Source organism: Marmota marmota, unplaced genomic scaffold, assembly GCF_001458135.2.
Source record: "Marmota marmota marmota unplaced genomic scaffold, marMar, whole genome shotgun sequence".
Taxonomy (NCBI): Eukaryota; Metazoa; Chordata; class Mammalia; order Rodentia; family Sciuridae; genus Marmota; species Marmota marmota.
This window is the reverse complement of record NW_026000229.1, coordinates 22,927,237-22,942,287: the sequence shown is the minus strand read 5'-3', so window position 1 is coordinate 22,942,287 and position 15,051 is coordinate 22,927,237. Positions and strand designations below refer to the sequence as shown.

Sequence of the window (15,051 nt, the reverse complement as noted above, 5' to 3'; positions counted from 1 at the left end):
ACACCCTTATGACTTTCAACCTTCAGACCGGTTTCCCCCCCCCCCCCCATGCATGCTCAGGACCTATGATTCAGACTGACAAAGTCAGGGAATCCTAATTGAGAGAAAAGTGTTTGAGACTTTTCGGAGGCTTGGACTCTTTGTTTTTGTATCTGATTGATAGGGAAGAGAAGGGATATATACGAATGTGATAAAGTGATTTTTTTTTAATAAAACAGAGGTGAAGAATGTCTATTTTCATACCCAAATGTAGTTTCACCATAGATGGAAAGGTTTCTAATGGACATAGAAGTTGAAGGAGAATTCAGTTCAGTAATAGGTATTTAACTGGTTTAAATCTTGAGAAATCTCTTTTCCTCTCCCTCCTCCAAAAACCATGTTTCCATTTATAATGATTGCCCTCCATACCGAGGATTCTCCAAATGCCAGGGGCTGTGCCATGTCTCTCACATGCTTTCTCCTTGTTTTCAGGGCTTACAAGGTGGAGTGACTGACTGTGGTCACAGGGTTTATAAAAGGTGGGGCTACACTTTAACTCTATGTATGTAAGGCTTTTGAAGAGCTCCCCTTCCTCCACAAGTACATCCAAACCTCTGCTCCCAAGTTAAAAATAATGTCATGGTGTTTCTTTCTTTTTGGTATTAGGAATCAAACTCAGGGGCACTTTTCTACTGAGCTACATCCCCAGTCCTGTTTTTATTTTTTATCTTTTTGAGACAAGGCCTTGCTAAGTTGCTGAGGTTGGCCTCAAACTTGCATCCTCTTGCCTCAGCCTCCCAAGTCACTGACATTACAGGTGTGTACCACAGTGCCTAGTGTCATTGGTGTTTTTTGAGATGGGTGAGGATTTAAGTTCACCTGACCATCCTGTGACTCTCGTTATGAGTACAGGATTCAAATAGCCAGAGGGATGTCCAGCCTGGTGTTTTAAATGTCAGGCCAGCTGGTGTTCTGGTGTGATGGGCAGTGTTGTGCTGGCTGGTGGCTGAGTGCAAACAGTGAGCAGGGATGGGCCTAAATAGGAGGTATTCTCTTGGCCATGGAAGCCAGGATCACCCAGCCCAGTGGAAAGATGATTCATCCAGCCCAAGCCTCTCTCAGGCTGAGGAAAAATACCAACTTGAACTTCGGGTAGCTTCACTGTCTTTCCAGGCTGAGCAGGATTGCCTTGTTGCCTGGGCAACTGCAGGCCAAACCCCAGTGGAAAAAGCTGCAGGCATCTGCACTCACTTTTGGGAACTGCTCCTCAGTGGCCAGTTCACACCTGCTCCTCAGTGGCTGCCGTTGCCAATAACTAAGACTGTGAGTCTCCTAGACAGGAAGTAAGCGAGAGATCAAAGTGGGTTTTCTCCTTTTTCTTTTAGTTAAAATGATCCAAGGCTCAGAACTGTCTTTTATTATACTGGCTGCTCTAAGACTTGACATTACAGTTAATTTATAATAATTTTCTTGTGATTATGATTTTTAAATCCAGCTCAGGAGTCTAGGCCTGCCAGGCTCTTCACAGTCCAATGATAAACACAGGTGATGGGGTTAAATATTGTTATTAGCAATCATAAATATCGTTAGCTTTTCATTAACCCAAAAGGCAGCTGCTTCTAATCCAGAGAGCAGGCTCTGGTCATGGGTATTGCTGATGTAAAGCCCACAGGAATCTAATACCGTTATTTTTCTGATCTAAATGTTCAGAGTTTAGCATTCTTTCAATCCAGCTGTGATAAACTTTGCCTCTGCTCCTGTTCTGTTTTCAATTTGACTGGAAAGTTTTTGTCTATATAATATAGTTGTAAATAGCATGTAAAGCACTAAGCTTATATAGAAATTTTTCTGGCCTTGAGTTTTCTTTCCTGGTCCCAAGAAGGAGGCTGGCCAACCCAAGCCAGGTGCTTTTCATTTTACCCATATGGACATGGTAAGAAAACTCTGATCCAAGTTCTTGGACCCAGTCTTTGAGATTCCTGTATTGAGAAGCACAGCCACAAGCAGCTACTGCTAGAATACTTCTGGGTTTGCAGTGAGACCATCCTTCTCAGGGCGTTGTCCACAAAACCTTGTAGAATACCTTGTATAAGGCTCCACATAGTGGATTTATTTTAGAATGTATTGTCAGACAGTCCTTTTTGAAGAATGGAAGGAAGCTCATCATGTTTGCAAAAATATTCAAGAAAAATCATAGTAACTGTTCAGTTTTGTGGTTACAATTTTACTCCTTCCTGTTCTCCAATCTGATTTATTTTACACTTTCATTTTAATAGCCATCTTTTGAGAGGATGTGGTGGACTATGAATAATGACCATTTTGTTTTCCATTTTCCTTTGGGGAGTTGCCATTTGCCTGGGGCTCTCCAGGGAGGGCTTGAACTTGTAGAGACCCTTGGGAATGCTGCCCTGTTCAGAGCTCTCTGTGCAGGGAGGTCTGTTTCCTAGTGGGATGCACATTTCCCAGCTGCTGGTAATGAGGGAGCAAGACTGTGGCCAGTGGTTCCTGCTTTCAGTGCAAATTTGTCTGGAGCCCCCAGCTGAGTGACTGTGACAATCCTCAATCCACCCCCCCAGGACACACACTGCCCCACTACACTGCAGACACTTTCTCTGGGGTTCTAAAGTCCTTACTAGAATTTTTCCTTCTGTAGGATTTTTCCCATTTATTGAGAGATTATGGGAAGGGGGAAAAGGCATATATGAATTTTAGTAAGAGTACCTGGGCTAGAATCCCAAAACTGCTTCCAGCTCCCTCGGACTCAGGCACGTTTCCATCCCTTTGGAAAGGCATGGTGGTAAAACCTGCCTGGGTTTCTAGGAGGATTCATGGGCTCAGACATAGACTCAATGGCCCAGCACCTGGCTTGAGGGGGGCTCTGGGTACTTCCCTTCTGGTCTCCTGACCTATGCGATCACAATGGGACTCTTGCCTCTGATCTGCTAGACTTTTTTTTTTTTTCTTTTGGTGTTTTTTTGACCTTACAGGGCACAACTACTTTATTTCTAAATATCATTCTCTATCTACCAGCAGATAGATAAATTGGTCTCCGTATCCCTTCAGTTGAGGAAAACAACCTCTTTTCTCCCCTTCTTGCCTTTGACTTTCCTTTTGAGCTATAGGAATCTACACCCCTGAGCCCTGGCTTCTTTCTCCTCTGGTTTAGAGAAAGTTGCCTCCCTACTCTGGTGCTGAGCCCAGTGTCTGGATCCTGCCCTTCTGCTCTCCTGCTCATACTCCCTTCTTTCTTTCCTCTATAACTGTCCCTCCTCCATGACATCTCACTCTCACCTGCTGATAGGTGCAGGGTTTCTCTGTTATAGACTCCAGCTGTGTCCTCTCCAGCCCTCTGGATGTTCACCTCCATCCCTGCTGTAGTTCTGGAGGAATCTGTGATGAGGGCAGTCACTGAGTGGGTCTTTTTGTCACAGTGTCTGTATGAGACCAATAATATTATTTAAACAATGAATGGATCCACTTGATCATTTCTGTAACCATTCCTCTGCATTCATAAACACCCGCCCACTGTCACCTTGACAATGTATATTTTCACCTTCACCCCTATGGGGGGAACTCCCAAAGGCAAGAGAGGGTGGCTACTTTTGCCTAAGGCAGGGTCTTCTGGCTTCTTCAGAAGGGGCGTGACACAGCAACCTGAGAGTAGACATCATGTCACAGACCAGCTGGAAGGGTCCTTGTGGACTATCTTGTTCCAATTCCTTGTTTAGGGACGAGGAGCCTGTATCCCAGAGGTAAGATGAACAGTGTCGCACTCGGATGAATGGCAGAGCGATGCAGAGAAGCAGGCCCAGTGTGGCTAGTCTGTGTGATTGCTTCCCACCACATTTTTGTGAAAGGTGTGCCCTGTCCTTACTGAAGTGTAGGATTGGGCCCCAAGGCCATGTTCAGACTGGCTTTCCCCGGGGGGAAGCATGTCCACAGTCCATAGCTGGGCTGTTCTGATGACCTCCGCGTGTGGGTTTCGTCAGCTGGTGCAGAAACTGTTCAGAGTGGGTCTGTGAGCCCGCATTCGTTATCTGTGGACTTTGTGCTCATAAGCAGTTACAGGAAATGTTCCAGTGCTTTCTCTGCAACATGTGATTCTCAGGACTCTGGGGGCAAGTGGAATGGAGGGGCTGGGGCGGAGTGTTCCGGGATCTGCCTGCTGAGCCTTTGCATTGCTGGCATTTTTTCCTTGCTCTCTACAAGATGCCCTAAGGAAACTGGATGGCCTCCCCTGCTTTCTTTTTCTTTCTTTCTTTTTTTTTAAATATTTTTTTAGTTGTTGATAGACTTTTATTTTATTCATTTATTTATATGTGGTGCTGAGAATCGAACCCAGTGCCTCACACATGCTAGGCAAGTGCTCTACTACTGGGCCACACCCCCAGCCCCTGGGTGTTTTCTTTTATTATTATTTTGGTTTGAGACATATTTGTTCATCCTTTGGATACACTATGGTCATTCAATACACACACACACAGTATGTGAAGTCAATCGGGGTCATAAGCATTTTCAGCTCTTCAACCATTAATCATTGTTATGTGGGGGATTTCCATACTCCCCTTGTCGTTTTTAAGTATCTCATATTGTTGCAGTTAGTGCTGTGCTGAAGAAGAACCAGAAGTAATTCCTCCTCTCTGTTTTGGCATCTTTTATAGAAGTTCCTTCCCTTACCTGGTGACCTCTACTCCATTTTGACTTAGTAGTTTCCACAAATGTATGAGAACATGTGGGATTTGTTGTTCTGTGTCTGGCTTATTTAATTTAACATAATGACCTCCAGTTTCATCCATGTTGTTATAAATGACAGGATTTCATTCTTTTTTATATATAGCTGAATAATATTCTATTGTTTAAATATGCCACGTTTTCTTTATCCATTCACCCACTAAAGGCATTTGAGTGACTCTCTATTTTAGCTACTGTGAATAGTGCTGTAATAAATGTGTGAGTCCAAATATCTTTTTGTTGCAATAATTTCTTCTTTAGGATACACTCAATATTGGAATTGCTAGAGTATATTATAATTTTTTTTGAGGGTTTGCTCCACTGTTTTCTATAATAGATATACACTGTTGATGGGAATGTAAATTTGTTTAAGAATTCCTCTTTTATATGCCAGCATTTTGTTTCATAGCTATGCTAACTGGGTGAGGTGATATTTTGCTATAGTTTTGTTATGCATTTCTCTGGTGATAAATGAGACTGAGCAGGTTTTTTTTTCTTTAATTTTTAGGTACTTGTTGGCAATTTGTATCTTCTTCTAAGAAGCATCTATGGTTTTTTAGCCCATTGTTGAATTGGAGATGTATATGTTATATATATATACACACATACACACACACATACACACACACACACAATGATTCAATTTTTTTGAGTTCTTTGTTCTGGATTTCAAACCCTTGTTGGATGAATAGTTTGCAAATATTTTCTCCCATTCTGTAGGTTATCTCTTAATTCTATTGATTATTTCCTTTATTGTGCAGAAGCTTCTTAGTTTGATATAATCCCATTTTGTTTATTTTTAGTTTGTTGCCTAGTCCATTTTCATTTTTCTTTGGAATAATTTTAAAAGAATTAGAACAGTTCCATAAATGTTTTATTGAATTCAACAGTGAAGTCATCAGGAACTGAACTTTGTTTAGACAGATTAATTCCTGCTGCAATTTATTGACTTTCTTCAAATTGAAATCAATTTATGGAGAATTGTTGTCTTTTGGAAGCGTCATGTTTCCTTCCATGTTTCTCTGTCCTTACATGTTTCTCTGTCTGCACATCTTGTGTAATGTTTGTTTCTCCCAATTTTATGAAGTAGCTTTTGTTGGAAAAGATTTTGTTCATTTAGATAGCATATAGTTTTTCAGTTAGATAAGTGGTTTGGCTATAGGGGAACTTAAAAACAGTCTGTGTGACTTGTCTTTCATATCTAGTGCCTCAGCAGTCTAAACTGCAGCAGTTCCTGAAGGCAGTGGTATGATTTTGCAGTGGATTTAGGCTTCCAAAGGTGTGTATCAGAGTTGAGCCCTGATGGTGCTGGGGTTGGGGGCAGCAGATGCTAAAGTCTCAGTGGTGTGGGTTGTGGAGAGGATTGTCTCCATATCTCTCAGGACAAGGACAGGGGACTCCAAGGGTTTTTGCACCAGCAGCCATGGTTCCTGTGCCACCAGATGTTAAGGAGACCTTCCCCAGGACTGTTGGGATGAATGCAAGAGAGTTCTGGAGCCTTTCCTCAGTCCCTCCAATGAACACAAAGGGTACTTTGGTTATGGCACTGGAAACTGGGATAAAGTTTTGGAACACAAAGAGTACCTTCCCATGGCCCCATGGAGCAACTGCAGTTGGTAATGGGGTTTTTAGCACTGTTCACTGATTTTGTGGAGCTGTGGGACCCAGATGTTATCTTCTCTTGGTTCGGAGACAATCAAGTGTTACCGAGGCTTTGAGTACCAGTGACTGTGGTCTGAAGTCTGTGGGCTGTGGAGGTGTTCTATAAGTCTTCCAGGCCGTGGAAAGAAGATCTTCCCTATTTCCTGCATGCCAAATTTGGGTGGGAGTTAGGCTTATAGTGATGGCAGCCACTGGTATTGAAGCTGCATGATGCTGAGGAACCTGTCTTCTACCCAGTGAGGGGGGGCACACACTAGCTCAAGGCTTCTGGAGGGTTAGGTATTTGAGGCTCCTCTCCTACCACTATATCTAGCAGTGGCTATTGGGAGAAGTCTAAAGTGAGAACCTTCTTTGGATCAGTGGAGTCACTTTAAATCAGTTAGCTCCCCAAACTACATTTAAAGCTTTCTAGAACCGTGATTTCTCCTGCAGTTAGGACAACCAGTCTACCACTATGATGAAGTTTCGTGGCATTTTCTAGCTTACCTTTTGTCAGCAGTGTTGGGTTCCCAACCCTCAGCAGGGGAACAGGATTGCAGTCTCAATTTCTTTATTCATTTCTCTGGGTTGCCATTCCCATTTTTTTGTGCTGCTTAGGATCCCTACTATGTCTTTGCTAATTTGTGGAGTTCACACTCTCTCATTCTCCTCAAAATGTTGTTTTTCCTTTGTGCTCTGACTCTCCTCTGTGGCTGAGTTGAGCACAGGACACCTCTGTTCATCCCCTTGGCACCCCTGCATGTGTCTTGGCTTGTTATAGTTGTATTTGAACTCTAGGTCCATGTGGATCCTTTTCACTTAGTTGTTCCAGAGAGACAGAACAGGTGAAGGAGTGGACGGTGAACCAGCTTGTCCTGGGTTCTAGTCTGGTTCGTGTAGCTGCTTCTATAACCTCCCTGGGCCTCAGTTTTGTCTGTCGTAAAATTCAGAACCCCCATGACTTAGAAGGCTGCTAGTCAGGAGTTCAAAAGTAGAAATTTTGTTTTTGTTTTAATATAAAGATACCTTAGGAGGAAACTGGGACCTTAGGTGGGGATATCTGAGGCCTCCATGTCTGGTCCTGCCTGTCCTGCCAGCCTCATTCCTTGCCACACCTTGTTGCCACACCTTCTGTGCACATGCCATGGTCAGGACAATGGGGATGAGGCAGCAAATGCAAGCCTGACCCAATATGGTGGTGTCTCCTCTTATCATTTCCATGACCTGCAGTTCTTGCTCCCTGGGGGAGATGGTGGGGAAGGTAGGTCTATCTTTCTCATTAGGATATTTGCACAGATGGCAAAAACTCAACTTTTGGCCAGGTGATCCTATTTCAAATGTTCCACAGGCCCTGTGTATCTGCCTCTCTTATGTTAGACCCTGGAATGTGTTTCTCATCCTTAAGGAATGGGTGATTTTATTGTACTGGCTCACCTGAGTTCTCCTGCCTTCTTCAGGGTGCCCTCTGCTGGTTAGTTCTGGGACCTCTGCTCTGACATTCAGTGTCACTCCTGCTGAGGAGGTGCACTGGCACTTAAGAGAGGAGATGGTGACAGGAGAGAGGCTTTCTTGCCTGTGCTGCTAGGTGAGGCTCCTCTCCTACCTCTATATGAATATGACTTCACAGCCTTTAGTCTGGGCCTGGAGCTGCCCCAGGTTCTGACTTCCCTTTCTGGAATGAGAAAGGAAGCCCTTTCTGAAGTATGGCCTTGTAATGCAGTGCAGGAGCTCAGGTGGATACTCATTCCTCCCTAGTGCCACTTCTGTAGATCTTGGGTAAGTCGAGTGATTAATCCTGGTTTGCCTGGGACTTCCCGAATCTTAGCATTGAAAGTCCCGTGCCCTGAGAAATCCTCAGTCCCAGGGATACTTGGCAGTTAATCCCCTTATAAGTGATTAACTTCCCCAAGCCCTAATGTACTCAGCAGAGATAATATTACCTGCTTCTCAGGGTTTTGGGGGGAATGTCACAGGATAATAGTGCAGTCACGGAGTCTAAGCGAGTGTATCAAGTTTCCTAGGACTACTGTAACAATCTGGTGTCTTACAACAAAGAAGCATTGTCTCATGGTTCTAGAGGCCTTGAATCTGAAATCAAACTGTTGGCAGAGCCTCAGACCTGCAGGAATCCTTCCTTGCTGCCTCCCTTGTTTCCAGTGTTTTGCAGACAATCTTTGACACTTCTTGGACTATAGATCCGTCACTGCAGTCATCCATCATCAGAGGGCATTCTCCCTGGATCTTTGTCTTCACAAGGCAGGCATCCCCCTGTGTACATTTGTCTTTGCATCCAGACTCCCTAATTTTTATAAGGATACCAGTCATGCTGGATTAGGGCCTACCTCAGTGTCTCTTTTTAACCTGATCACTTCTGCAAAAAACCCTCTTTCCAATTAAGGTCACATCAGAACTAGCAAGGGGTACAGTGTTAGCATATCTTTTGGGGGAGACAATTCAGCCTATAACAGCTGGGTTAGCTATGATGGTTATTGTTATTCATATAACTATCCTCACAATTTGGAAAGCCAAGAACACATAAGAAACAGATGCTGTGTCCAAGAGCAGACATCATGCGGGGTCCCCTCTAAGTCAGCCTTCTCCATGAAGAGACTTGACTTGGTTGATGGAATTCAGCACCTGGGAACCATTTCAATACAGAGTTTGTAGGACCATTTCTTTAACCTCTCGGCTTTTGTTCTGCTTGTTATAGATGGAGCAGATGAGGAATGAGCTACTTCAGGAGAGAGCTGTGAGGCAAGACTTGGAGTGTGACAAGATTTCCCTGGAGAGACAGGTGAGGGCAGCTGGCCCCAGGGGCTTCTACCTCCCATTGCATGGCTTTGGGGTAGGACACCTGCCCATCCCCAGAGTTTTGTAAAAGGACAAGCCCAAGCTGTGTGAGACTTGGGAGTCCGAGGACCTGCCATACAACTCCTTTCAGGCTCATAAGGGGGATATTATAGTCTCTTTCTTTGACCATCTAAAACCCAAGGTCAAGGGTATTCTCTGCAACCATCTCTGGGCTCCCCAGGTCCTGTATCCCAGTGTGTGCTAGCATGGACATCACCCAAATACTTGGCTTCATCTCATATTCTGCTTTGCTCAGAGAGCATGGCACACACACAGCCCTCACAATCTCCCTGTCTGATTCCAGAACAAGGACTTAAAGAGTCGGATTATCCATCTGGAAGGTTCCTACAGGTCCAGTAAAGAAGGGCTGGTGGTGCAAATGGAGGCCAGGATTGCAGAACTGGAGGACCGTCTGGAGAGTGAGGAGAGGTGAGTCTGGTACAGGGTGGGGCAGAGGCCCTGGTGGGCCATGGTCATCCCATTAGAGTGCTTTCATGCCAGGTATCTCTTCCCATCCTCATTAGTCCAAATAGAGCAAGTACAACTTTGCTGTTATTGTTTCCATTTTATGGGTGAGAAAGCTGACCCATCAGAGTAAGTGACTTGAGTAACATAGCTAGCTGGACCAAGACTTATATCTGGGTTCCTAGGACCATAGCTTTTCCACTATGCTTACTGTTTCTCTCTCTATCCCTTCAATAAAACAGCTTGCCTCACAGCAACTGAATTTGAGTCAGATTAGAGATCAGGGGGCTAACTCTGCCCTGAGGACCAGGTGCATCCAAGCAGAGATGAGGGATGTGAGATCAGGTTGCCATGATTCTCTGCAGCTCTCATTCACAGGCTGAGGACCAGCACCAGGATGCACTTGGCCAGCCTTAGTTTTCCTCACGGCCCCTCACTTTCCTAGAAGGGGTGCAGTACACATGCATATGTATGTGCTTCTTTAGGAGGACTTTTAGGGAGCAGCCTGGAGTGGACTCCAAATGCCAGCAGTCTGTAACTCTTTGCCTTACAAAGTTAAGTGCTCAGGGGAGCTGGGGTTGTGGCTCAACACTTGGCTAACACGTGTGAGGAGGCACTGGGTTCGATCCTCAGAACCACATATAAATAAATAAATTATTGTGTCCATCTACAACTATAAATAAATAAATAAAGAAAGAAAGAAAGAAAGAGTTAAGTGCTCAGGAGTGGAAGAACTTGGGACAGGCCATCCCAGCCCTTCCCTGGCCTTGCCACCTTTGACAAGTCATGCCCTTTCTCATAATCTCATTTCTTTGTCAAAAAGAGTGCTCCTGTATAATTGTCTACTTCCCCAACCTCAAGCTCAACCCTAAGCTCCCCTGGTGAGAGTGTCCCCTCCTCTGCAGCCTGGGCTTCCTACAGGGCTGAGCATGAGGGGTGCTCAGTTCTGCCTCCCCTGCTCTTCCAGGGACCGGGCCAGCCTACAGCTCAGCAACAGAAGGCTGGAGCGGAAAGTGAAGGAGCTGGTGATGCAGGTGGACGATGAGCATCTGTCGCTGACCGATCAGAAGGACCAGGTGAGGGCACCTCTTGTTCTCAGATGAGATCCTGTGTCTGAGGCAGGGGAAGCAGGAGGAGGCCAGATGCCTGGAGTGAGTGGGGCCGAGTCCTCCTCTTGACTTACATCACAGAATAGAGACTTAAAGCCTACCGAAGTAGGGGATCTCTGTAAACTTTAAACCCTAAACTTGGTCCTCAGCAAGGATGCTCTTTTTCCATGAGACTGGTTGCCCGAGGAGGAGGTGTCTGGGCCCCTGGCATCTCCTACCGGACCTCTTCTATGTCCTAGCTGGGTTGGGCCTTCAGCCAGCATTCAACCCGCCCTCTCTCCCAATGCAGCTGAGCTTGCGCCTGAAAGCAATGAAGCGACAGGTAGAGGAGGCTGAGGAGGAAATCGACAGACTGGAAAGTTCTAAGAAGAAGCTGCAGAGGGAGCTGGAGGAGCAGATAGATGTGAACGAGCAGCTGCAGGGGCAGCTCAATTCCATGAAGAAGGACTTAAGGTGGGTAAAAGTGGTGGTCTGTGTTGCCCCCCCCCCTTACCATGTTTGAGGAGCTCTTGACGCTTTCACAACATCCCCATTCCTGTTGTCCCAAGCCAGTTCCTTATTGTTGCCTTTTGGGGTCATCCCATCCTAGAAATGAAAGTCATTTTGTCTAATTTGTCATTCCACATATTCAGTCAGATCTCATATGTCATCTTTACATCAGTGCTTCAGTGTCATAGTCCTGTTGACCATAAAGGGAAACTGAGGCTCAGAGGTCAGACTAGCTCTCACCAACATGGAGGGACAATTCTTGGCCTAGCCTGTTTATCTCATGGAAGACTGGGATCTCCCAAGCTCCTCTCCTGAAGTTCTAATGATGAGGATAGATGGGGCAGGATGGTTGCTTTCCCTACCACAGAATCAGTGCCTAGGGCATTGAGGGGAGGGTTGAGGTTAGGTTCATGCTTATCTATAGAGTTAGCCTGCCTTGGAGACTGGCCATGCCTGGGGGGCTCTGTGCCAGTTGCCCAGGTAGTTCTCATAAATGGACAGAAGGGCTTTAGCCCATTTAGAATCCTATAACACAGGGCATCTTCATTAGGAAACTGGCCCTAAGGTCAGCAATAGGGTGCAACATTTAAGGAATCAAAATAACATTTTAATGCAACATTTGAAAAAAAAATATTGCATATAATCTGACGAATAAGGTATGAAAATTTTAAAATATTAAGACAGGGTCGAAAACAGTGCCTGCCAAGCCATGTTGGAGTTTGCACCAAAGGAAGAACCAATACTACTGATCCTGGCCCAGCCTTCCAACATCAATTCTGGTAGTGAAAGGTGGGCAGTGGGTAGTTTGTTACCTGGAGGAACTGAGGTGCAGAGCAGTTCATGTGCCGGTCTGGGGAGAACAGGGAACTCAAGATCTTCTTCCATCTCCAAGTTAGAGATAAGCCCTAGCCAGGGCCAGGAAACATGCCCCTTATTGTTTCAGCAGACTTAAGAAGCTGCCCAGTAAAGTGCTGGATGACATGGACGACGATGACGACCTCAGCACCGATGGGGGAAGCCTCTATGAGGCACCACTGAGCTACTCCCTTCCCAAGGACAGCACCGCCACCAGCCAGATCTGAGTCCACGTCCAGGGCTGAAGTGGCCCATCCTTCCTAACGGACACTGCAGCCATCCAAAGCAGAAGGAAGTGTGTCTCGAGCTGAGACCCACCACTTCCTTTTCACACCACATGCTGGTTCCTCAACCTTATATTCCTCCCTAGGGTCTCTCTGAGGTCCAGTGGCTCTTGAATCTTATGGAGCTATTGCAATTTAAAACAAGGAAGAGAAGCCAGCACCCAATGGGGCATTTTCAAAAATATAATTTGATAGGCTGAAGGCCCCGTTCTGCACAGCCGTTTTCCATGGCCACTTTCATTGGCTGCTTCTGCCCTCCTCTCCTTTGCCAAGAGAAAGGGTCCGAAATGCTAGTTATTATTAACAGTCACTGTGCGGATAAGGAAGTGACATGTAGACTGTACATATTTTAACCAGACCTTCTCACAGACTGCTGCTGTTCCATTTTGGAATATGCCAGAGCCTTTGTAGGGTGGCTAATTTGTGAAGTTCACACACTATATTGAGTATTCTTTCTTAAAATATGAAGCTACTAGATTTTAAGTGTTAAAGAGTAGAGAGAGGACGGAGAATGAAGACCACTTTTAAAATCAGAGTTGGACAAAAGGAATTGACATAGTGACAGTGGATAATCAGTACTGCAAGTCAGTATTCAGGTGATCTGGGTAAACAGCTTGCTGACAGAAGGTCGCTTACCTGTAGGCTGTATCTATGACCTTGGCTACTTATTTTACCTAAAATCATAGTTTCTGAACCATGCTAAGACCAGTGCCCAGTCACCACTTTCTTTTATACAGGTGGGGAGGGGAGACTTGTATGCAGGGTTTTTAACAAGTGGTGTGATTTCTGTAAGGATGGGGCCCCGTTGTCATGTCTCCTTCCTCCCCCCACTGCCCTTGGGCCTGGGATGGGGAAAATAGCAGGGCACAGGGAGACAGGGTTCCTGGGCTTCAGTGACAGGACAGGGCTGGAGGCATCTAGTTAAGTGATGGAGGAAGGGGGAGTTGGGTTGTGTGTGTGGGATTAGTGTGAGGAAGACAGAAGTTCTTGAAAGCTGGGGCATGTGTAGACAAGAGGTAGGTTGAGCTGGAGCTCAGATGGACGTCAAGGAGGGAGGAAAGAATGGCATGATATGCAAACTAAGGTCTTCTTTCACCCTACTGCAAGCAGTGACAGGGAATGGGTGAGGTCTGGGGCAAGTCACGGAGCCCACTCAGCAGGGTTCAGAGTGATGGGCCCAGTTGAAGGATGAGTGTCTGGAGCCAGAGAACCAAGCCCTTCTCCACCTCCAGGGTTACTGTCCCCTCACCATGGCTGGGGGTGGTTCTTGCCTCTGCTTACCCTCTGGGTATGGACAGATTCTTCCTTTTAGCCATTAACCCATTTAGCAAGTACGTCCTGGGCACCTGTGATACATCAGGTGCAGTCCTTGGCCCTGGGACCTCAGCAGTGACGAGAACTCCTCCCCTCCTAGAGTTCAAAGAAGAGGGCGATAGGCAATAATCAAGCTGACACAGGGCTGAGCACCTCCATGCCCAGCCCCACATCCCTCTGTCTTCTTGGGGAACGTGACTAGTCTGAAGTCACACTGGGAGGGGTCTTCCTTTCTCTGCTGCATTACTATCCATTTGCCAATGAGCCTGCCCAGAAATGCCTTGGCCTACTCTGAACTCCAGACAGCACACCTGAGGACTTCGGGAGGGAGCATCTGATTTGCTCCTCATTCTGGTTAATTCTTTCTGGTAGCTGTGAGGCTGGCAACAAGAAGCAAAAGTGCTCCTGAAGAGAAGCAAAGCCACCATTCCAAACACACACATTACCACCCAGATAAGAGGCCTCTAAACCTGTGAATGATTGCACATTCCTAAGCTGTAATGGAGTTGGCATGCAATACAGCAGGTTGGGAAGCTACTGGAAGGGATTGACTGGACTGAGATTTAGGGAGGTTTTTTTTTTTTTTTTCAAGTCCCAGCTCATTTCATTACCCATGACCTTAACAGGGTGCTGCCTGGGACAAGATGATGATTAGACCCAGGTCCTTCCTAGTGTGAATATGCTATCATTATTTGATTTTATTATATATACATATTTTTTTGTCTATTGCTTTAAAAACTAACCCTGCTCAAGAGTTTTCTTTAGCTAGCTTGAAGAAAATATTTTATGTAAAAACAAATATGTGGCCAAATGCAATGTTGAGACAATCACCATATATCTATTATATTTTTCCCTGCTTTGAAGTGTCCTTCTATCATGCCAATTGGCTTATTTGTTGGTTTTCTGCTTTCGGGTATGGTTTGGTTGCTTTTTGTTGTCATGGGGAAGAGATGTTCTTATTGTGGCTACCTCCATGTAAGATTTCCTTTCAATAAACAGCATCATCCAATGGGAATCATGCCTCTTCCACTATTTTTGCTACTTTATTTTCTCCAGAACTTTTTTTAGGGGGGAAAGAGGGTAAGTACTGGGAATTGAACTCAGGGGCACTCGACCACTGAGCCACATCCCCAGCCCTACTTTGTATTTTATTTAGAGACAGGGTCTCATTAAGTTGCTTAGTGCCTTGCTTTTGCTGAGGCTGCCTTTGAACTTGTGATCCTCCTGCCTCAGCCTTTCAAGCTACTGGGATTACAGGGATGCACCACCAGGCAGAACTTGATTCTGTGTTCTCCAAGAAACTGTCAAGGTGACTCTAGTTGGGGTCTACTGGA

At 45.5% G+C, this 15,051-nt stretch overlaps 1 protein-coding gene across 3 annotated transcripts in view; it reads left to right on the top strand.

The window, feature by feature from the left end:
* Positions 1–14,732, top strand: part of Cgnl1 (cingulin like 1) — a 103,802-nt gene extending 89,070 nt beyond the window's left edge. For all 3 annotated transcript variants that reach the window (XM_048793081.1, XM_015480614.2, XM_015480613.2), the window contains 5 exons: positions 9,062–9,145; positions 9,506–9,630; positions 10,634–10,742; positions 11,065–11,228; positions 12,211–14,732. In XM_048793081.1, the coding sequence (XP_048649038.1) occupies positions 9,062–9,145; positions 9,506–9,630; positions 10,634–10,742; positions 11,065–11,228; positions 12,211–12,346 (618 nt within the window). In that variant the 3' untranslated portion in view covers positions 12,347–14,732. The remainder of the gene's footprint in view (positions 1–9,061; positions 9,146–9,505; positions 9,631–10,633; positions 10,743–11,064; positions 11,229–12,210) is intronic.
* The last annotated feature ends 319 nt before the right edge of the window (positions 14,733–15,051 follow it).